The sequence below is a fragment of the Peromyscus maniculatus genome, chromosome 7 (genome assembly GCF_049852395.1).
Source record: "Peromyscus maniculatus bairdii isolate BWxNUB_F1_BW_parent chromosome 7, HU_Pman_BW_mat_3.1, whole genome shotgun sequence".
Classification (NCBI taxonomy): Eukaryota; Metazoa; Chordata; class Mammalia; order Rodentia; family Cricetidae; genus Peromyscus; species Peromyscus maniculatus.
This window is the reverse complement of record NC_134858.1, coordinates 62089246-62111904: the sequence shown is the minus strand read 5'-3', so window position 1 is coordinate 62111904 and position 22659 is coordinate 62089246. Positions and strand designations below refer to the sequence as shown.

At 51.9% G+C, this 22659-nt stretch overlaps 1 protein-coding gene across 26 annotated transcripts in view; it reads right to left on the bottom strand.

The window, feature by feature from the left end:
* The window catches only part of Megf11 (multiple EGF like domains 11), a 337954-nt gene that overhangs the window by 7191 nt on the left and 308104 nt on the right, over window positions 1-22659 (bottom strand). For 3 of the 26 annotated variants that reach the window (XM_076576500.1, XM_076576508.1, XM_042281130.2), the window contains 10 exons: window positions 22179-22342; window positions 21109-21211; window positions 16096-16242; window positions 15608-15742; window positions 11314-11442; window positions 10069-10197; window positions 9483-9611; window positions 8883-9011; window positions 7488-7724; window positions 1221-1277 (listed from right to left, as the gene is read on the bottom strand). In XM_076576500.1, coding sequence (XP_076432615.1) covers window positions 1221-1277; window positions 7488-7724; window positions 8883-9011; window positions 9483-9611; window positions 10069-10197; window positions 11314-11442; window positions 15608-15742; window positions 16096-16242; window positions 21109-21211; window positions 22179-22342 — 1359 coding nt within the window. The other 23 variants (XM_042281110.2, XM_076576495.1, XM_076576493.1 and 20 more) reach the window with 20 other exon arrangements.

Sequence of the window (22659 nt, the reverse complement as noted above, 5' to 3'; positions counted from 1 at the left end):
TCGCTCAGCCTGCTCTCCTCTTTCTTGTAGAACACACCACCACCCGTGTTCTGCTCATCTCACTTCTGATAGCCAACTTCCTAAGATTGTACACAAGTTGCTCTCCTGATTAGGAGATGGCCATGCTAGGTCTGAAAGATCAGAACAGAAAGCTGGGAAAGCTGGGGGCAGTTTAGACTAATGATAGTTGGATAATAAATTCATAAGGATAGCCTGAGGTACTCCTCTCAGTTGCAGAGTGCTGGGCCCTCCTCTCCATCTACTGCATCAGAATCTGATGGGGGGGGGGTGTAAACCTGCAATTTGAACACAACTTGTAAGGTGATTCTGGTGCAGAGGTAGATTTAGAATATCAGTTGGGATTTTTGCTGAGTTTTATTACTGCTCTTTCAGTTTGAGACTTTGAAACATTTCCCAGAGACATCACATTGGTACCACTTTCATAATACACAAAAGCGCTTCCCATCCGACTTTATTGGACACCCAAGATAACCTTGTTAGATAATAAGACAGGCATGAGTCAACAGGACAGGCATAATTATCCCAACTTTGCAGGTGAAGAAACAACCTTAGGAAACACATGGTTAATAAGTGACAGAGTTCCAAAGCACCCTGCCTAGCTCACATGTTCCAGCATTTAAACCTGGGACCTAACTGGGGGGGCTGGACTCGATCTTTGGCTTCACCTGTAGACTTCCTAGAGGGATGGTCCGCCTTGTATGTAGTTCTTGTGGCGTAGGGATCTGTCTTGGACGCAGAGATCTCTGGAGGATAGGGGCTGTTAACATGGGCATCATTTGCAATCTTTGTGCCCCACCCAGAAAGGCAGCAGGTGCAGGGTGGTGGTCCTTGCCAGCACAACAGAAAGCCTCTGGGGCAGGTAGATTGACTTTATTTCAGATTTATAATCAATTTAACTCATACTAATTGGTTGGATAATGATGGTCTACATTTCCGAAGACATTTAGTTGGCATCTATAACAAACCCACAAGCGTTTGCTAAGCAGGTGCAACTGCAATGGAAAGATGAATTCATTATTATTAGGATTGCTCCTCCTGGGCAGAGCCACCCAGTGGCTCTGGGTCCCGTGAGCTTCTTAGCTTTTTTGTTTTTTGTTTTTTGTTTTTTTTTTAAGGGGCATGGGGTTTGCAGTATTCTCTCAGGCAGAATTCCTTGCCATTTCAGATCGGTAACAGGACATCAGGATTAGATACTCTACCTTTGAAGCCTTTGTCCATAATGTATGTGTTCTGACGTCTATCCATTCCACAAGTGCCTGCATAAAAACAGAAGGAAAGAAAATACAGGGTGAGGCTTCTTTAGACAGCTGGTGCCCCCCCCCCTTTGTCTTTTTCTTCTTTTACCCAGAAAATAGTTTACTCCCAGTAAATTGCTCTGGATTTCATCTAGTCTAAATAGTTTTGAACATAGAGGGCTTCTTAAGGGCTCATCACATTAAGATGGGCTGCAGCCCTTTGGGCTTTCCTCTTGACCTGCACCTGCCTTTCAGGATGCCACCTTTGGTCTCTATAGATGAGACGCCAGACTCTAGAGGCACAGGGTAAGGAATGAAGCTGGACAAGGCCTTAGCTGGAGGGAACAATGCAGAGAATTCTAATCCTCCTTTCCCTTGGTTATAGAACAGAGTTGGAGGCAGGGTTTCTCACCTCGTAGCTCTGATGGAGCCAGAGAGAAGTAGACAAGTAGCTGGGGCACTTAATTACTTTCCAGGAAGAACAATCATTCCCAGCCACAGCCAGCTTACTCAGTTACTCATTTTGAAGGGTGTGGGGAAGTAGAGCTTTGTTCCTGAAAATGTTGCCAATGTTTTTGAGCCCTAAGGACTTCTTTCATTTTGCTGTTTGTTTTTTCCTAGGTTCCCAGAATGATGGTCCTGAGTGAGCCCTAGCCACAAGCAGGACATAAACTTGAGTTGATTGCTACAAGTGATCCCAGGGGTGGGACCAAGTCTGGCCTTTCCAAGTTGGTTAACTCACAGTTATGCCCCTTCCCTCCCCTTCACTCTGGTGTTTTGTTTTGCTTTTGTTGTTGTTGTCTTTCTTTTCTTTTTTTTGAGAGAGAGAGAGAGAGACTATGAGTACAGATGCCAGAGGTATTGGATCCCCTGGAGCTGGAGTTTCAGGTGGTTGTGAACTGTCTGATATGGGTGCTGGGAACCAAGAACAGTATGGATTCTTAAACCAGATACACCTTGATCTTTAACTGAAAACATGCAAGGCAATCGACAAATACTTACTAACACAGTTTAACTCCACCTAACTTGCCCACATTTCTGACACCAAAGACAAATCCACTGATACTTGGATCCTTCCTCCACATCGAGTTCCCAAGTTGAATTTGTAGGAATTCGCGCCTATGTGCCCACCTTACACACCTTCCTGAGTGATACAGCAGGAGCAAGCCATTCTAAGAGTCCTGAAGGAGCCCATACCCTTTAAAGACCTGCAGCAGGCCATGCTGACCTCAGTTTAACACTTAATAGTCAAGGGTTTCCTTTGCTTTCCTTGAAGAAAGGAGGGTGCCTACAGTTAGCACTCTCCTCCCTTTTCAGGAAACAGCGGTCCAAAGAGTGTCAGAAACTTGTTCAAGAGTATACAAGCAAAGACAAAGTTGAGTTGTGGTAGAGCCTAGACCATCTCAGGGGGTCTCCCCCAATGGCCACAGCCTAGCTGGCTATGAGCTAACAAAGGCCAGTGTGTAGTGTTCTAGCCACAGTGATTGAAGGTCTGTGGAACTAGAAGGAACTAGGGCTGAGCCCAGATGGTGCCCGGGTGCTCCCATGCTCCTGTTTGGATCACAGTGACCTCAATGTGAAGTGAGGATGGGGATTATGTTATAGTCCTCGGGGTACTGAATACTTAGCAGGGCCCTTGCAACCATGCCTGCTCCACAAGATGAATTCCAAACCTTCATGCTTCCAGGACTAGAGGCCTGTGGAGGTTGACTTAGCTTCAGTGGAGCACCAAGTCACCTAGAGCCCAAACTCAAACCTAGAGTTGTTAAGCATTCTGAGGCCCTGCCCCAGGGCGCCCTGAAGGAGCTACTTTGTAGGGAGGCCACAGTCCTTGTCCATCCTTCGTACTCTTTTGACACTCATTTTTAAAACTGATGCACGGGTTCCCCTTTCAGGACTCAGTTGCCACACCGCTCTCAGGCCACCACATTTGAGCCTAGTGTTGGAGTCCAGAGGATAACTAGGTGGTAGATCCTGCCTGCCTTTCTCCCGGTCTCTTCTCAACAACCCTCCCTTGCTTTCTAAGATGGTAGTTCTGGGGCCTCTCTGGGAATCATTGAACTTCCTGTGCAGAGAGCCGGCCTTGTGTTGTTGACACCATTGTTGGTTGCATGGTGCAGAACGGAGAGCACCACTAGGCTGTGTCCCTCCGTAAGCAACCCGGATTTGTCCACTTAGCCAGCATGTGAGGGTGACAGGGCTAGGAGGAGGGGCTGGGGCAAACTGCCGCCTTGGGGTGGGCACAGGGCTTATAGACTAATCACGGGTAGGCTCCATGGGGTCAGGGGTGGGGTGCAGAGCAGCCTGCTCTCGGGGTGGAGGGAAAGGCTGGGGGTCTGACCTGGTGAGTGTGGCTCACTGTGGCGGCTGAGGTGTCTAAGTTCAATGTAGAAGTCTTCGGGCGGGTACCTGGCCTCCAGGGCACTGATCTGGAAATGGGAGTCTAGTGAGAGGAATGACAGGGAGGAGCCATTATTCCTAGGGCCTGGATGGCAGGAGAAGGGGGTGGGAAGCAGAGGGGAGGGTAGGGGGCAGGCCAGAAGGAATCGGGATCTCCCTGTAGCATCCAAAGGGGCTGGGGTTATCCATCCTTTTCTCCTCCCCTCCCATTCCATTCCGCCCTCCACTAGAGCAGAGGGAAGAAGCCTTGAAAAGTGCCAGGCAGAGTATCCTTTTCCACAGTGGCAAATACACTTTCTGCTTCCACTGGAGATTTCCTCATTCCATTCCTAGTAGTCACTGGGCCACAGCCATGCGCTCCCTATCCACCACAGAGGAAGCCATGCTCGGTACTCAGCTCTTGCTTTTAGATGGGGCAGCTCCCCCAGCACAGAGGTCGTGGTGGGGCTGATGGGGAAGACAACTCAAGCCACTACTGACCTAATACGTTCACATAGCTGTAGGGGGTCCAGCCTGCTGTGTCTCTGTCAAGGGACTTGTTACTGAGCTGTTTGGAGAGGAGAGCCAGTTAATCCCTCATGCCTCAGCTGCCCTGCCCCAAGTGGGCACTTGGCCCAGCCTCAGTGTACCCATCCCTAAGATGCTCCTGGATGACTGAGTAAAGGAGGACCAGACAGATGTTGTATGACATGCTCCCATTCTGCAGTCGAGGCCAATGAAAACAGTACATGCCCAGACCAAGTTCTCAGGCCCCTGTGGCACACGGGGGTTATGCTGCAGGGTGTGGGGGGCTCTATCCGTTCCTTATCTGAAACAGGGCTACCTGCAGTGCTTGCCCCTGGGCCATAGAGGAGAGTCTCTTTCATGTGCCCAAGGGAAAGTTCCAGTCGTGAGACTGATGATGCAGTCCTCTCCCTCCATTCTCTTCCTGCCCTTTCTGTGAGGCAAGGGTGTTGTTTCAGACATGGGGACGTACTCACAGATACACGAGAGCCAGAGACAAAGCTAGCTCTAGAATTCAGGTCTCAGCTGCCTGTCCCATCCATGGCATCATGCCTCCCTTTGCTCCAGATGTTCTGCCAGGAGGGGTTCTTGTCTACATCAGGCCAGTCTCCGCCCCTGAGAGGGGAGCCAGACCAGTCCTCTACCGAAAGAGGAGCTGGCTCTTGTACAAATAATGTCATGGCCTCCGCCCTTTGTCTCAGCCCTGGCTGTGCCTCTAGCCTGCTGCAGCTTCGATAACATGGCTGTAGTCAATCAAGGTCTGCCTCTTGTCTCCGCTCCTCAAGCTTAAAGCCGAACTGAGCCTGGACAAGGAGTCCTGAGTGGAAGATGACAGGCAGGGTGGCCAAAGCTATTAGGCCTCCAGGTAACCTGTATGCACCTTGCCTGTTTCATAGAAAAGCAGCCCTCAGGCCTACGGGCTGGTGGTCATTCTTCAGGGGATTGATGAGGAGGAAGGGATTCTCAGAGCTCCAGAAGAGGTCTAAATATGAAAGCCGTGCTCCTGCCCCGGGATAGATGATGGTACAGGAAGCCAGGGATCCCGGGATTGTCACTCCCCAAATGGTCTTGCCATTCTGAGTGTGTGTGGGGGGCACATGTTTAGGTGGGTGTCAGGAGGTGTGTATAGCAGGAGCCCCCCCTCCCCCACAAACCTTATACTTGGGGCTGTTCATGTCTCAGTCTCTCACTCTGCCTCTTACTGGTCCATCAAGGGATGCACTACGTCCTATCTACATACATATGTGATGAGACATCTCTAAGATTGGTAATATTTGTGACGAAGGACATCTACCTATTCTATGACTCAGTGTTGTGCTTGGAGCTATCTGAGGGGACACAACTGATCCCCACCTCCTTTCAGCAAGAATACTAGCTAGTATTTGGGTTCATCATCTGATGTGTGTATTGATGGCATTTATGCCCAAGTTTAAGAGGCATCCAGTGGTTAATTGAATAGAGTTACTTCAGAGTATATTGCTAACACACTGCAGTAATTTGTGGGAAGCACATATGTTTCGGGTATATGTATTGGCATATGACCAAAGTGGCTATGTATACACAGGTGTGAGATAAGATGGTTGCATGTGTTGTTACTATATTCTGGTAGGTACTAGTTATCTGTACACAAGGTGCACGTATGTTCCAGTGAGTGGGCAGTGTGATGTGGTTGCATGGGATAGAGCTTGCTGTCGCCATACAACATACTCTTTCCCAGTTACTTGATTCAGAGTGTTCTCATGACCCATGAGTCCTAGGATTATTCTTAGCGTAGAAGTTCCAAACAGCCTCTCTGTAGGGTGCAGTTCCTGGGCAGAGGGGAGTGTTAAATGGAGAGGATAGTTTGGTGAGGGTGGGGAGCCAGGGGCCCAGTACCTTGGTGGGGCTGTTCCTGTCCAGAGTGCTGACCTGGCTGGTGGCAGGCCCCCCGCACGCCAGTGTGTGGTAGCTGGCATTGGAAAAGCACTGGGCATGGCTGCTACTTTGAGACAAATCTGGGAAGAGAACAAGGAGCCGTATTCCATCATACACCTGCCCTTGGTTGAGATGCCCCCAAGACTAATGCTGGAGCTGGGCACTGCAGAGAGACAGTCAGATCCCCCCATCCTCCAAGCTACCTGGCATCCAGTAGCCCTAAAGCAAGTGGGGGAGCCAGCCATGTTTTACTTTTACTGCTGGCCCTCTGTGTAGCTGACAGGCCAGGCTTGCTAGTACAGGGTGTCATGGTCAGCTGGAAGCTATTGACTGCTGACTCTGCTGGCTTTATGTCTTTGAGTTGCTATTTTAGGTGTATTGGCTTTTCTTGCTTCCCTCTCTGGTCAGACTCTAGTAATAAGTACATAGAGAACTCCATTTATGTTGACCCCAGCTCTTCTGAGGATTCTACAGGACTGAGGAAAATCCAGCCATTCTTGCTCATTGTCATTATAGAAGAAAACTGCCAAATCACAGTGGGCCTGGGCTTTCATCAGAGGATGTTGGCTTTGGTTGGACCCCAGAGTGGCCAGGAGATCTCTGGGGCCAGTGCTGTCTATCCTGTTCCTGGCATAGAGCTGGCACACAGGAAGCAACATTTAGCAGGAATGGCAGATGTGGTCTAGATGCTCATAAATTAAGCACAAGGTACAGGAGGCTATCGATCAGCTATTAGCCATGGGAAAGTCGCCACCTTCTTTTCAACAGTGCAGGCCTAACCAACACCAAGGCAGTTCGAGAGTCTCTGCTGGTTAGCTAAATATGAAGCACAAAACCTTCTCTTCAAGGTACCAGTTCAGAGGAGAGAACGGATCTGGTGCAGTTCCATACATGCCTCACTCAGACTACCACAGGATGCCCACTGGCATTTCTACCATATCTAAGCACACAGGGCTGTGGGATACCTCCTAAGTGAGGCACCACCCCTATTACTATAGTTCTGGGGAGCTCCTCAGGGATGGCCTGAGGCCCTCCCAGGGGAAGCAAAAGTCCGTAGGGCACAGTTTGCCAAGGTGCTCGGGCCTCACACCAGGAACAGTCCCCTGGGTTGCTTAGGAGAGTTGCTACTTACTCTGTACCTCCTGTAGACACAGCCCGAAGAGGGTGGGGCGTGGGGGGTGGCCCCCATCTGAGTTCCTTGGAGCTTGGCCTCCAGGAAGCAACACCCTCTAGGAACTCCACAGACTTCTCCAACTCCCATTTTCTCTAAGGGGTGAACATCCCTGGGCCCAGCCACCCACCCTGCAGGTATAACCACCCATGTTGAACCGAGAATGCAGATGTTCCTGAGAAGGCCACATGCCTCCTGCTGGGTTGTATGGGTGAAGAAGAGACACTGGGACATAGTCTGACCTGAGAGAGAGTAGTCTGTGCTGGTCATCCTCATGGCCGGGGTGTAGGAGACACGGGGAGCCAGGTCACGGCCTTTCTCTTTCTGCCGCCTCCGTCGCCAGGCAAACAGGCCCAGCAACACCACAACCAGGACCAGCAGGAGGATGATGCCCGTGACAGCACCCACTGAGTGCCGCTCTGCTCCCAGAGCTGGACTGATCTTGGTGTAGGGATTCAGCTCGTCCATCATGAGGGCAGCTGTGGGCAGAGGGAGGCCTGAGCCAGAGCTGGGCCTGATGCCGATATACTTCCTGGCTATCCCGTTCACCCCTGCCTGATCGTAACCCTCACAGTGCCTCCGTTTCTCCTAAGGCCAGGAAGAAGATCAAGTCCCAGCATCACAAAAAGAAAATGTGATTCAGATGTGAAGCAAAATAAATGCTTACTGAGTATTTACTCAGGTCCACACATGGGTTAAGTTACTTTATCATTGTGTCAGACCTACAAAAAAGGAACTACTTATTTACCTTTTCCACACAGTTCAAAAAAATAAACTGAGTCACCAAGCTTAGGTAACTTGTCTGAGTTCACCTAATGAGTAATTCAGTCAGGAAAAACTGGCTTTAGTTACTCTTACTGCTTACCAGCTGTGTGATTTAGGATGTCCATGGGGACAGTAACCCCATCTTCCCCCAGGGAGACGTAAGCACCAAATGCTAGACTGGCCTTGACAGCTGGGAGCTGATCTGGTGAGGGTCTGTCCTCTGGCTGTACAGCATCTGGACCTCTCTCCCTGGCTCAATGCTGCTAGCTGAAGAGAGCTGGCTATCACTCTAGGTAGCAAATGCTGCATTTGCCTCAACTGCATGGCTTCAGACTGCAAAGTAAGTTTGTCTGATATGGGTAATTCAGAGCCTATTTTCTGCTCCCATCTTCTAGAACCAACAATAGCCTCCCAAGTCTGCATAACTTTACAAAGAGATTTTTACATTCAAAGCCACCGTTTACAGAGTGCTCGGCATCGCTGAGGCCGTTCTTGAATTGCCTCAATTTGATCCCCTCAGGTGTACTATGGAATGTTGCCAAGGTGTAGAGCTAGTGTCACGTTGAGCCCTTTGGACAAAGGTTAACATCTTAACTGAATGTGGAGTAAAAGGTCCAGCAGAGGAAATGACCCACCCAGAGACACCTAGTAGGGAGTGGCAGAAGTCAAACTTGGCATGTTGGTGGCCTTTCCCAGCACTAGGGGGAACTCCGGGAGAATGTGCTCCGAGAAACTGTGAAGTGAGGCTCCCAACCGTGAGTAAAAGGTGGTGTCATAAACCTCAGCTGGTCTGGTTAGACCTCTCCGAAGCCACCAGTGATCGGGCCCTTTCCACCCCCGTCCACACACACATTCTGCCACCTGTAGGTTACCTTGGTCACACCTGATTCCTTTGAATCCGGGGCTGCAGTAACAGGTACCGGTGACATGGTCACAAGTGGCATTGTTCATACACTCACAGAGCTGCTGACACCCGTATCCAAAGGTCCCGGGGGCACATCCTGTGTGGTGTGCAGAGTGCAGGTGAACCGTGAGACACAGCCACGCCCCACCCCTCCCACCCCAGCTGGGGAAGCCTGTGGCAGCAGGACAGTCGTAGTCCACCCACGGTGAATGAAGCCTAGTGAATAGTTGGGGGTGGGTGGATGGGTAGAGTGTACCACCCTGAGTCAGGCCCCACCTGCCTCTTCCTCCTGAGCTCATTTAAAGAACCGGAAAATCCTGCCTCCCTCTAGTCCCTCCTTGATCTGCCTACCACACCCCTGCCCTGTCTGAAGTGGAGATTCTCTGACCGTGAGTGTGTAGGGTTAGCCTTAGGTCTTCCTCAGAAGTTGTCCTCAAAGTCTAGAGATCAGGAGCTGCAGTGTCCTGGATGGGGTGGGGTGGGGTGGGGTGGGGGTTGGAGGAAGCAGCCTCCCCTGCAATGGGCAGAAGCCTAGCCCAAATACCAGGACAGGGTTGGGGCAGCTTACTCTGTTCACAGTGGCGCCCGGTGAAGCCTGTCCGACAGGTGCATTTCCCAGTGATGTGGTCACAGCTGGCTCCATTCTGACACTGGCATATGTGCCCACAGTCCTTCCCAAAAAATGCTGCAGGGCAACCTGCAACAAGACCACAGGTCACAGTGGCTGTGGGCTCAGGGAAACTGCAGAGACGTTGCTGGGACCAGGCTGGTCTGCCGCTTCCTCCACAGCATGGGATAAAGGCTCGTGCGCCCCACAGAGCCATCTGTACCCACTGAACCTCAGTCTAAAGGGGTGGAGGGCAGGGGCAAGGTGATCCATGCAATAGGGTCTCAGCAGCAGAGGACAAGCTCTGGTCTCTTTGTTGTACAGCCCTGGGATTTCTTCCCCATGGTCCGAGGGTCTGATCCTGTTGATTCCTGGGGTCCTCTATATAGCCTTGACCTTTCAAGATTTTGGATGATCCTGAGGTGTGGCTGGTCCTGGGGCCAGCCTCTTCCTCCCCACCCTCTACAAGCCAAGACTATTCACCAAGTGACCAGTAGGCCGCAGCATCTGACTGGGAGTGGCTAGGAGGCTGGGAGGCAGGGCTTACGCTGCGTGCAGAAGAGTCCAGTCCAGCCAGGGGTGCAGTGGCAGGCCCCATCCTCGGCGCTGCAGCTCGCCCCGTTGTGGCAGCTGCATGTGTGGAAGCAGGCAGAGCCCCAGAACCCAGATGGGCAGGCTGTGGGGGGTGGGGAGGTGGGATGCAGAGGGGGAGGGCAGGGCAGAGAGGAGCGGGAGGGGAGGGAGGGGAGGCGAGTACACATCAGAGCCAGGACATCTGGATGGACCCAGAGGGCCATCTCTTGGCCTTTGGGGACTTGATAACGCTATTCTCAGAATCCCTCCGCTCACCTCTTGGTCTCATTCCCTGGGATTGCTGTGGGGCCCAGATTCTCTGCCCACTCTTACTCTCGGGTGACTAAGGCGGCCTTAGGGCTCCTGCACCTCCACTCTTAGAGGGACTGGTGGGAATAGAGGTGGAGTAACACCGGCCGCACTGACTTCTCCACAAGTGGCAGGGGCCGTCTCCTCTTTGGGGTCTTGTGCAGTCTGAGGGTGGAGCCTGTGGCTCCCACCAGAATGGAATTCCCCCAAGTCCAGCCGTTTAACCGGGACCTCCTTACAGGGGCAGGCTTTGTCTCACAGATCAGACAGGGAGCTTCAGAGGCCAAGGGCTGGGGTTCTCTTGGGAAGGGTTGCCTTGGTATCAGACTGCAGCACCCTGTTCAGGCTTAGGATGCTCAGGACATCATTCATAGGGGCCATCCCACAGGATGTTCCCAACCTTCCAGGGGTGGCTGTCCTAGCCTAGCCAGTCACAAACTCCAGCATGCCAGCCTGTTCCCTCCTCCCCATCTATATTTAGACTGCCCCTTCTACACGCAGATGCTAATGGAGTATGAATTCTCAGGATTCACAGCAGTAATGGCACTGACAATATTGATGCCTTTAATATCTGCAGTAACGATATCCACGGTCAGTACTAGGAACTCATCAAGTTCGCTGTTTAGCTAGGTGGGACTGTCAGGGCAGGGAACAGTGATCTGGCTCAGTGGGTAAAGGCACTTGCTACCCAGACCTGGTGAACCTGAGTTTGATGCCTGGGACCTCCATACAAGAGGAGAACTGACGCTATAGAGCTGGCCTGTCACCTCCACATACATGCTGTAGCCCTGGGACACACATCATACACACAGAAGTAACACCGATACATACATGGGTCTCGGCTCCAGGAGAGTTCAGCCCTGTGGGTGGAGGCACCGTGACAGGAGCATTTGCGGGGGCAGCAGCTTACCCTGTGAGCAGTCCTTGCCGATCCACCCAGGGAAACACTGACAGGAGCCATCGATGGGGTTGCAGGTCCCGTTGTTGGCACAGGAACACAGCTGGGCACAGTCCTGCCCAAAGTGCCCTCCAGCACACACTGTGGGCACACGGAAGCCTGGCATCTGCCTTCTTTCCCAGGCTCTAGGAGCCACCACCCGCACAGCTGTACCCCAAGAGGTTCCAAGGCCAGAGCCATGATCTGGATGGGACCCAATGCCTGCAGTGGCAGGTCATACTCCATCACATAGAGTGCCTCCTCCTCCCACAGCAGCCCCCCAAGAGGCCCTGTTCCGATTCCTTTGACAGGGACAGGCTGAGGCCCATAGAGAGGATATCACTTGTCTTGGGTCTCACAGATAGGAAGTGGCAAGATGGGGGTGGCATCTCTAGACTCTCAGTCCGGTGCTCCTAGACTACCTCGCAGCCTTCTGCTTTCCCCTGGGTGACCCTTGACTACCCTCTTGGACACATGGGTCCCTGGACCACACACCTCCTTCCAAGGGCACTCCAGGCATTTCTTCTGTGCTTTTCCTATGGCGAGAGCCTTCTAAATTCCTCTGACCCCCAAGTCCAGCTGTGGGTGTTCTGCCTATAAGACTCAGCTTAACTGTCACCCTACCTCGGAACAGTAAGGTGGAGCAAGCCTTAAGACACTGACATCTTCGTCAGCTGCCTTAGTGTCCCCAGCAGCCTGCTTCTAGGTCTTTTTGGTTTTCTTAGTAAGTAAGCAAAACAATGTATATCATTCTCAAGTCACTTGTTTGGGGTTTTTATTGTATTTTATCTCAACTTAGTCCTAGCTGGGTCCACCCATCTCCTCTCTTCTGGGTGCCCATGTCCCTATTTGAGGCTTCAAGTAGCTTCTTCCTTGAACTCACCACTTACTGAGACTTAACAGCTGTTTCAGGCCAAGCCCGAGTGCTGCCCCTTCTAGTGCCCCTTGCAATGCCTGGGGAGACAGCAGGCACTCAGGCCACCAGGGCCAGGCATCACCCTTCTTCCCTCTCCCCCAGATCCTCTGGCCTAAGCTTTGCAAGGGCGGGGGATGTGGTCTCGTTTTCTATTGTATGTGACTGTCCAGTGAACACTGAGGAAGGAGGCCTTAGGAGTCACAGCATTCTGGAAGGCTCTACTACGGTGATCGTCAGAGGACTACGAGTAGTTTTTTTTTTTTTAATATTTATATGTATCTGTGTGCAAGTATGTGCACATGTTACAGGTGCCTGTGAAGGCCAGAAGAGGACATCAGATCCCTTGGAGGTAAAGTTAGAGGCAGCTGTACACTGCCTGACGTGGCTGCTGGAAAGTGAACTCAGGTCCTCTGCTAGAGCAGCTAGCCTTCTTAGCCACTGAGTCATCTCTTCAGCCCCCATGAATTAGGTACTGATTTCTTGGAGGAGAGTGGCTTCCTTTGGCTCAGGTCTCAAACAAGGGATGCCATCACCTCCCTTCCACCGCTCTGTCCCCCATTACCAGCCCCTTCCCAGCCCGACCGTGGCCACCGGGTAGCCAGAATACACATGTCGTCTCTACCTCTGCAAGCATGGCTAGCGGCTGGGACCGATGAAGAAGGCAGGTGGGCCCAACTCTGCCTGAGGCTTTGGGTGTGGGCCCTAGATCTGTTACACAGTCAGCAAACACAGGACATTTCCATGCACCAGAAAGTGATCACAACATTTCACAAATGCTAACTCCCTTATTCACAAATACTACTTCACTCAGTCTCGATAATGCCTTCATCATTGGTCCCTATCATTGAATTTCCCTGACACATAGGGAGAAGTGTCCAAGATTACACAGCAAAGAAGTTCTCTTTCTTCGCTGAGGACATTTTAACAAAGCGCTTCACGTCCCACCCCACTCTCTGGATCTGTTTCCTCATTAGGATGGAACAAGGGCCCCCACTCAATGGCCTCAGGCCTATTAGTAGCTACAGGGAGGCTGGCTGATCAGGGGCTCTGTTCTTCCCTTCCCAGGCAGGTCTCTGTCCAGTTTGCTGCTCAGACGCCACCCTACTGCCTGTTGCCCTGGCTCCTCCCTGTCTCTGGGAAATGCTTTATTCTGCGGATCCAGTCTGAGCCCCATCCTCCTGAAAGGTCGCTTCCTTGCACCTCCCTGTTGGCTGAGGCAAAGGACTGTCCGCCAGCTTGGTGGGGAGCAGGGTGCTGGGGCTGTTCCACCAGCCTTCACCCCACAACTGAACTGCTCTAACAAGGCAGTCTTCCCTTTGAAGTCTTCCCCTACACAAGGCGGACAAATCCGCCCGCCGAGCCGCTAATGTGATCGGTCTAATGCATTAATCGCAAGACTTCTTAGCTGAATCAAGAGTCAGGCCCGGGAAGGGGAAGAGGGGGCTGGTGAAAAGAAAACATTGGGTTATATTTAATCTATGTTTAATGATTCTGGGGAAGCACTGTCCATAATTTGTAACTCACTGGAAAGCCAGTCATTAGAAAGTGTCAGTTCAATTTTTTACAAGGTTTGAGACTTAACCAGGGCAGTTGCCATTAATAGCAAACTCCATTAGATCTATATGTGGAAAATACTCATTAGACCAGCGGGCAATAAATCAGACGACGCGGGCCGCGAGGGTTCCTGCTTGGGCTTCATAGCTCCTCATTTAGCCCGGGCCTGCTTCTATTGACGGCTAGGTCTCCTACGTTTAATAAATAAACCTCAGCTTGTCAGGTGGTGATTAAACCATCCTACGAGGGCTACAAGCAAATGAAACTGTCACATATGTTTCTCATGACCTCCACACATCATGGAGTCAAACTTCTATTCATGCATATTAAAAATAGCCCAGCTCACTGGTGATGATGTATCGAAAGAATGGTTTCCCCTGGAGGTAGTGAGCGCTTCGTCAAGAGACGTATTTAAGCACCGGCCAAGTGAGATTCTTGCCTAGGTGACTTTGAAGTTGCCTTTAGCTCTAAGCTCCCATTATTCTCAAATGTCTTCATGACTATCGTGTAAATGCTACAAGCTGGTATTTAAGCAAGGCCGTGTCCGAAGCCATACGGAGCGAGCCCCAGCCTGCCTTCCTAGCCCACCCCGTCTCTGGTTGCTGTGTCTTCCATCTATTCCCTACTGCTCTATCCTAGCACGCCCGGGTTCTGTTATCCATCCTACAGACTAAAGGCCAGCCAAATCCTTCAGAATCCCGGACCCTTTCCGACTGTCACTTCAGGAGCCACCCCCGGAGCCGTGGACGGTAGATGCTGGGACCAGCTCCTATCATCCCTGGGTGGCTAATGTGGGTTGTTGTTTTTTGTTTTTTGTTTTTTTTTTGACAATGGTATTGACATTTGCCATAGCAGAAATGCTTATGTCATGGAACCCTGGAAATGCTGCAAGGCAGGTGCCTGCCCCCAGAAAACTAGCCAGCTGGGGGAGCATGCTGCAGTAAACTCGGTTGCCCCTTCGGGACCACCTGTACAGTGCGCTGGAGCCCTGGAGTTGATGTTGAGGGAGATTCTGGGGTTGAGCTGAGAGGTGCGTGGGGCCAGGCCTGAGTGCTGTTGACCTGATGGGAGATAGTAGCCTATGACAGACTGGGCCATGGCCATTTCTGTGTCCCGCAAGCCTCTGCCTTTACTACTTGGCATTCTACACAGCCCTAGCTCAGGACCACTCTGGATGTACCAATGCTCATTTCATGTTCCCACCTGTTATTGTTTGCTTGTTATGTATTTTGAGACAGGGTCTCATGTAACCCAGGTTAGGCCCCTGCTCTCCGTGTAGCTAAGGATGACCTTGAACTTCTCCATCCTGCCTCTTCTTGAGTGCCAGGCTTATGGAGATATGACACCACACCCAGTTTATGTAGCGCCGGAGATGGAACCCAAGGCCACATACACTCTAGGCAAGCACACTACCAACTGAATGACCTTCCCAGGCCTGGTTTTGTTTTTTTGAGACAGGATCTTGTTAAGTAGCCCAGGCTGGCCTTGAACATGCAATCCTCCTGTCTCAGCCTCCAAAGTTCTGGGATTATATGAGTATGTACTACCATGCTCATTTTTCCACCTTTCTTTTTAGCAGAATACTGGAGTGTGCATTTGTTTCTGATACTTGCTAGCTGTGAGACCATAGCCGTGACATTTAACCCCTGTGAGCCTGTCCCTTCAGCAGCACAGTGACTTATGTCACATACATACTGCTCAGTTCCCAACAGCGTAGGAAGAGACCCCCTGGACACCCGCCCCCCTTCTCTCTGCCCCTTTGGTCCCTGCCCTGGCCTTCCCACCAGTTGAAGGTACCTTGGTTGCACAAGGCTCCGGAGAATCCTGGCAGGCACTCACAGATGCCACTGACATGGTGGCAGGGCCCGCTGCTGTGCACGCAGAGGGGACAAGACTGGGCACAGCCATGGCCGTAGAACCCTGGTGGGCAGACTGAGGGTGTCAGAGGGAGATGGTGGTCACAAGCTTGTAGGGAGGAGTGGCCTAGACACCTCTCTGGTCCCCCATCCCAGTGAAGAGAGGCTCCTTGAAAATGGGGAGTCTGGGGTCCCCGCACCTGGAGGTCCGTCCCTTTCAAGAGAGGAACTGTGGGCTACCCCTGATTCTACTGAGAGGCTGGGCCCTGAACTTGGGGGCAGAGCAGCCAGGAGAGGGAAAGAAGGCACATGATGGAGGGAGAAGAGGGGCCTTCCCACAGGCCAGCCTTCCACAGGCCAGCACTACTGACTGGGAGGGGCGGGGTGGATGGGAAGTCAGAAAGCCCCGGGCTGGGGGCCTAGCCTTACTTCTCTGACATAAGGGTCCTCGGAAGCCAGGGGCACACTCGCAGCTGCCATCTTCTGGGGAACAGGAACCTCCATTCTCGCAGATGCAGGACGCTGAACAGTTGGGACCCCAGCGACCTGGAGGGCATGTGCTGTCACAGCGGATGCCTGTGGACCAGACACAGGGGCACATCAGTGGTAAGGGGTGAGGCAGGAGGCAGATGGAGAGAAACCCAGTGGAGGTGGGGCCAGCGGGGAGGGCTTCTGAGAGGAGGTGATGCCCTTCCAGAGTCCTCAAAGACAAAAGGAACTGACTGACCAGGCAACGGCAATCATGGGAGCCGAAAGCAAGCAGCAAAAGAAGGCAGCCTAGCTTGGAATTGAACACAGCACAGTGGCAGACCCGTGGCAGGCTTGATGAGCCCAGCAAGAGGAGATGGCCGCGCCAGATAAAAAGGCTGCCTCCACCTTCACAGCTGAGCGGGCGGGCATCAAGAGCAGGTTGGGCCGGTGAGAAGGTTGGTCTCGGGTAAAGGTTCTTGGTGCAAAAGCCTGGGGACCGGAGTTCCCTTTCTGAAATCCACGTAACAATGGAAGGAGAAAGCTGACTCTAAAGTTGTCCTCTGAACTCCACTGTGGCACACACAGCCCCACTCTGTCACACACACACATTCACTCATGATCTCTACCAGATTTGTTTTTAATTTAAAAAGAAATGCAAGGTCAATCAGTCTCAGCTATGTAGAAAGTTCAAGGCCATCCAGGGCTACATGAGACCTCAAAAGAAAATGTGTGTACACGCATTTTATATCACAAATACACATCTATAAAAGAAGCCAGAAATGCTAGCTATACCCAAGATATGCTGATAAACGACCCTCGGTCTGACAAACAGCAGCCTATGGGGAAATGGATGGAATAATAGAGGGGGCAAGACCTACAGTTCCTCTGAGCTCAAAGAATATTTGAGCTGACCTGACTTCAGCCTGGAGGCTAAGAAAGAATTTTAAAAAGCCAGGGTGGGGATTCCTTCCAGGCAGAGTGGCATTCTGACATGCATGTGCTAGGTGATTAGACCAGGCCCAGGAGACCAGGCGGTCTTTGGAAGATGAGCTTCAGAGGCTCTGGGCAGCACAGGATTAGTTTAAACGTCATGTCTGACTTGTTCTAAGGACGGGGGCTGCGAGAAAGAGCAACAGGAGGGAAGGAGACCCAGCGAACAGTCAAGCCTCAGTGACGGAGAGCAGCGGGACCAATTTGGAGGAGGTGAAATTCTGCAGGCCCACCTGCGGGAGAGGGAGGGAACTCGGGGGAGCCAGCCTGGGTGGGAAGTCAGGGAGGGGTGCTGCTGGCCTCCTCACCCACTGCTGGGGATGACCTCTCTTCTTGTGCCCTGTCTTGGGTCTTGACCTTGCTGAGGGCTGGGGGGGGGGGGGCTTCCGGTATCACTCCCTGAGAAAGGGTATGGCTTCTCCCCAGGGAGAGCCTGTCCAGCTGAGAACACAGCAAGTGTGCCATCTCACCCCCCTCTTGCTGACACAGTCTCTCTTATGGAGTTTCAGGGGGTTGAGAGGTAAACCAGGGAATGGGGTGGTGGTGGCGATTATCGGTTGACTGGAGCTTGGGAAAGGGGACCAAGATGCTTTTTAAAGATGGTGGGTACCTCTTTTAGTTTCCTCTTTGTGGGTGTGGTTGACCCTCTGCATCCATGAGAGAAACCAATACCCAAGTATTATCCTCTAATCTGTGCAGCCTCCTGCATACTTTCATGTAGTTCAGGATGGCCTTGAACTCACCGTGGGGCCAAGGATGACCTTGAAGTTCTGGTGCTCCTGTCTCCACCTCCCCAGGGCTGGGATCGCATCACCGTGCCTGGTTTTGTGCAGGGCTGGGAATGGAGCCCAGGGCTCTGTGCATGCCAGGTGAGCTTTCTACCAACCAGGTCACAGCCTCCCCCACATCCTTTGTGTCATGTGGAGACCACGCATAACACAGAATCCAGTGTGGGACTGCAGAGACGGCGCCGAGGTTAAACACACCCAGGTGTGACTGCCAACATCCACACGATGGCTCACCACCATCTGTAACTTGTTCCAGCTTCAGAGAGTGGAGACTTGATTCCACAGAACAAAGTGGCTAGTGAGACTAGTCACGTGGGTGAGCTCTGATCTGACTGAGAGATCCTGTCTCAGTGAATAAGGCGGAAGAGAAACGGGATGATTCCTGACATCAACCCCAGGCCTCTGTGTGCATATGCGTACACATGCATCCTCCCCACATATGTATACATGTATATTTCCTATGCTTATTCATCTTCTCATTCTGGAAATAGTCTCTCTCTGGAAAATGAAAACAAACTCCAGAGTCCTCTCCCTTCCACTGGAGGGGGCATTCCCCAGCGTTAGTTTTCAGGAGCCCCTCTCCATGTGCTAACGGTACAGTGAAGGACCCAGACTCAAAGCCAGCAGTCACCTAGCAGCAAGCCCTTCTCTGGGAAGCCCTCCTACTTGTTTGTAGGTCCAAACATCTGGACCTACCTGTACAGCTGTTTTATACACATGGCTCCTACCTCTCCTGCCAGGAACAAGAAGAGGGCAATGGCCTCCTGAAATTCATCCCTGATGACCTAGTTCTTCTTACAACTAGGGCTGTCTTTGTAATACTGAAGATTCAGGAGTTCAAAGTCATCCCTAGCTAGTTTGAGCCAACCTGGGCTACATGAGCTCCTGCCTCAAAAGCACACAAACAAATGACTTACCCACCAAATCAATGCCCTCTCCCAAAAATATGACCTGGGCTTCCCCTCCGGTTGACACTAACATCCTGATACCTCCTCAGCTCTAGTATAAGCCGGAGCAGATAACCTCTAAGCTCTCCATATGTGGTTACAGGATGACTTTTTTCAACGGACTTCAAGAAGCATTTTTGTGAACACCTATTATATTCAAGGCAAGGCAAATAAGATATGATAGAAACTGCCATGAGAGGACAGAGCATAAGCCCTAGGCAGACTGGGAGGTGGACAGGGTGTTCTGGGAAGGAAAGGAGGCCCAGTTTCTGCCCCTCACCCTCCCTATCTTTCCTGGCATGACACATCTCAGGACATCCATCACCTGTTCGAGAAGCCTCAGGACCGCCTTTGGAGAAATGGGCTTTGAAGCCAGCGGAGGCCTTGCTGAGACTGTCCATCAAAGCCAGATGTGTAAGCATCGCCGTTAGAGTGGATGTCATTAAAATCAGATCAGCTCTATCAAAATCAGGGCAATGAAGATTTCAAGTAGCTCTCCACTTGGCTGTGGCTGACAGCGTAGGGGGACAATGTGAAGGCAGGAGCCTTGGTCCACACTGAGGGGCAGCTGGCAGGGCAGGGGACCCTCAAGCTGACATGCTGTAGAGGAATGTCCTTGGCCTTTGGCTGCCCGAATAAAGGTGGGGAGAATCCAGCAGAGTGACGATTGAGAATTCCCACAGCTGGAAAGCAGTGGGATCATCAGCCAGTGGTCACTGACATGTGCACTGCAACCGAAAGCTTCCTGTGCTGTGGGTTATGTCACCGTGTGCCAGACGCTGAGCAGCCCACAGTACCCTTCCCTGAAATTTCAAAGTGGCCCCAAGGTTGCTTGTGAGGATTCCACGTGTCTATGCTTTATGGGTGGAGACTTTAAGGCCATGTAAAGTAGAGGACTTGCCAAAGTTACAAGCCCAGGCAGTCTGGCTGGGTTCTGTTCTTAGCAACCTAGTTTAATTGTCTCAGCATGTAGGTATGGGGGTGAGTAAGGCAGATGCCTTCCGCGGGCTGCTATACAAACAGTCACTCAAATCACAGTCCAAGGTCTAGTGTGGTGAGTGTTACAGAGGAAGACTTGGGTCACCAGGACTCATAAATGGGCTCTTTAGTCCCAGGAAGGCAATCATAGACAACCTTCCACTCGAAACCTGGCGTAAGAGAAAGAATTATCAGGACTGGAGGTGTGACCCACTGCCACAACAGCTGTTTACATGAAGAGGAGAACGGGGATTTACTGAGGAAGATGGAGAGAGGAAGTGGGCAGGTGCAGAGCTGAGGAATCAGGACAGTCATCAGGGCATGGTGGGGCTTGCCTCTAAACCAATCCCAGCACTTGGAAGGCCGAGGAAGGAGGTGATGCACAGAGTTCAAGGCCAGACCGGGCTAAATAAATAGTAAGTTCCAGGCTTGACACAGCAACACAATGAGATCCATCTTTAATGAAATAAAGAAAGTTTACTTTGGCGCAGGTGTCTGGAGTGATGGAAATAGGGCAGAGAAGAGGATCTGGGCAGGCCCACATCACAGGCGGTGGGACCTTATGACAAGAATTCTGCCGTTTTTGTTGTTATTTTTTTTTTAAAGACAAAGTTTCATGCATCCCAGGCTAACCTTAAACTTGGCTATGTAGCCAAGGATGACCTTGAACTTCTTGATCCTCCTGCCTCTCTCTCAACAGAGTGCTGGGACTACATGTGTGTACCACTGTATCTGGCCAGGATCTTAGATTTTTTACATCAGTTCCATCAAGCCACAGAAGTGAAAGACTGGTTTATAGGTTCCCTCTGCTCACTATGTGCAGAATGTATTCACTGAAAGACTGGTTTATAGGTTCCCTCTGCTCACTATGTGCAGAATGTATTCACCTGGGCAAGATGGACGGCATGAGACCGACCAGGAGGTGAAGGTAGGCCCGATGAGAGATGGGGCCCGTAGTATCAATGGGCTGGAGAGAAGTAGCCGGGTTTGCCCTATGTGGGATAGATGTAAGGACTGAGATTCTGAAGTGCCATGTGCTCTGTGCACAGGCTGAGCACCTGTCAGCCTTGAAATGTGTTGTCCTGAGAACAAAACCTCAACATGGTGTGTTTTTAATACATATCTCTGTACTGGGCTGAAAGGGAGCAGGTGGAGGGGAGGTGCGCATGGGGGGCAGGAAGAAAGTGACAGATGAATAGTCATGAGGAGAGAGGGAAAACAAAGAGCCTGGCTTCACAGGGCCCGGGCAGTGGCAGGGCAGAGGTTACCTGTCCATCCTGCCAGGCAGCAGCAGTGGCCCGTGACAGGATCGCAGCCGTCGGCGTGACTGCAGTCACAACGCTCGCTACAGTTCAGCCCAAACGTGCCATCCTGCGGGGCAGAGGCAGAGAAAAATGATCATACCTAGGCTCCTAGAGGTTCACCCCCTTCCATCGGCTCTTCAGGGATCCAGAGGTGGGACTAGGGCACGGCCATGATGCTTTGTGACTGGGGACCCACAGGGCTGTGAGAAAGTCACTCCAAATGATCACCTGGCTGTATTAACAGGAACGGGGGAGGGGAATAACGACGGCCCTGCTCTGTCTTCAGTATAGCCTCCAGGTGGTCATTCACATGATAGATTAAAATACACTTTGTCGTTGATAGGCATGGCGGAGGGGGGCGGGGATTGCCTGTAATCCCAGCAGTTACGAGGTTAAGGCAGGGTTGCCATGAGCTCAAGAGAGCCTGTCTGACGAAACGAAACATACTTGGTGGATTCTGACACGACTGTCCCACCCGTGAAATGAGGAGCACCTACATTTGTCACTGGGGAAGGAAACATGCTCACTCAAGTGCCCACTCTGCCCTGTTCTCTTAATTCTCGCACCAATATTCTGGAATGGTGCCACCCAGTCTCACTTTAAAAGTAGGAAGCCGCTGGAGAAACACACTCAAGGAGGCAGGATAAATCCCGTGCTCGGTCTCACCTCAGTTGGTCTAGCAGCCTAAGGCTCAGTGCTTGAGATGGGGTTGCTGCTGAATGGCTTGGCTCCATGCCCCATCCCTAGTAGTGACCAGACCACAATTCAAATACTACCCAGAAATGGCCATCCTGCTGCTTTGGAGGACTGAGAGTGCCTTGGTGGGGTGGATTCTGTAGCTTCCTGTCAAGTTGCTTACCAAGAGCAGCGCTGGGAAAAGCACTGAAGTCTGAGTGGCCATTTTATAGATAGGAGGGTAGAGGCCACACAGAGGTTAACACTTCCGGACTCAGAGCTCTTCTCTATGGAATGTGTAGCCCCACCACCACCCCACTCCCAGGGAGAAGGCACAGGGGGCCATGGTGGGTACTCACCGGGCAGGGCAGTTCACAGGAGTCCCCCAGCCAGCCTGGGGTACAGGCACAGGAGCCGTCAGAGGGGCTGCAGGCTGCCCCATTGGCACAGACACAAGTCTCATTGCAGTTCAGGCCCCACGTCCCACTGGGACATGGCAGGGAACAGTCCGGGCCCTGCCACCCTGGGGAGAGGGCAAAAGGTATCACCTAGCCATGCCCAGCATGACTTCCTGCCCACTTCCCCAGCTCCACAGGCAGCATCCCCGGTCACCACAGCTGCCTAGATCTCCGTCCCTGGCACAGGGTTCACCCCATTTATGCTGCCTGGAAATGGACCCACTGGACCAGGGGACTGGCCTTTGGGGTGTCTTCCCCCCACCCAGGCCATGGGTGGGGTTCAGCGGCACATCTCCATTTGAAGTCTGTCACTGTTTCGGCCTCCAGGACCCAAACTCTCCCTCCTCTGTTCCCTCAAGCAGGAGGCCACCCCTGAGGACTG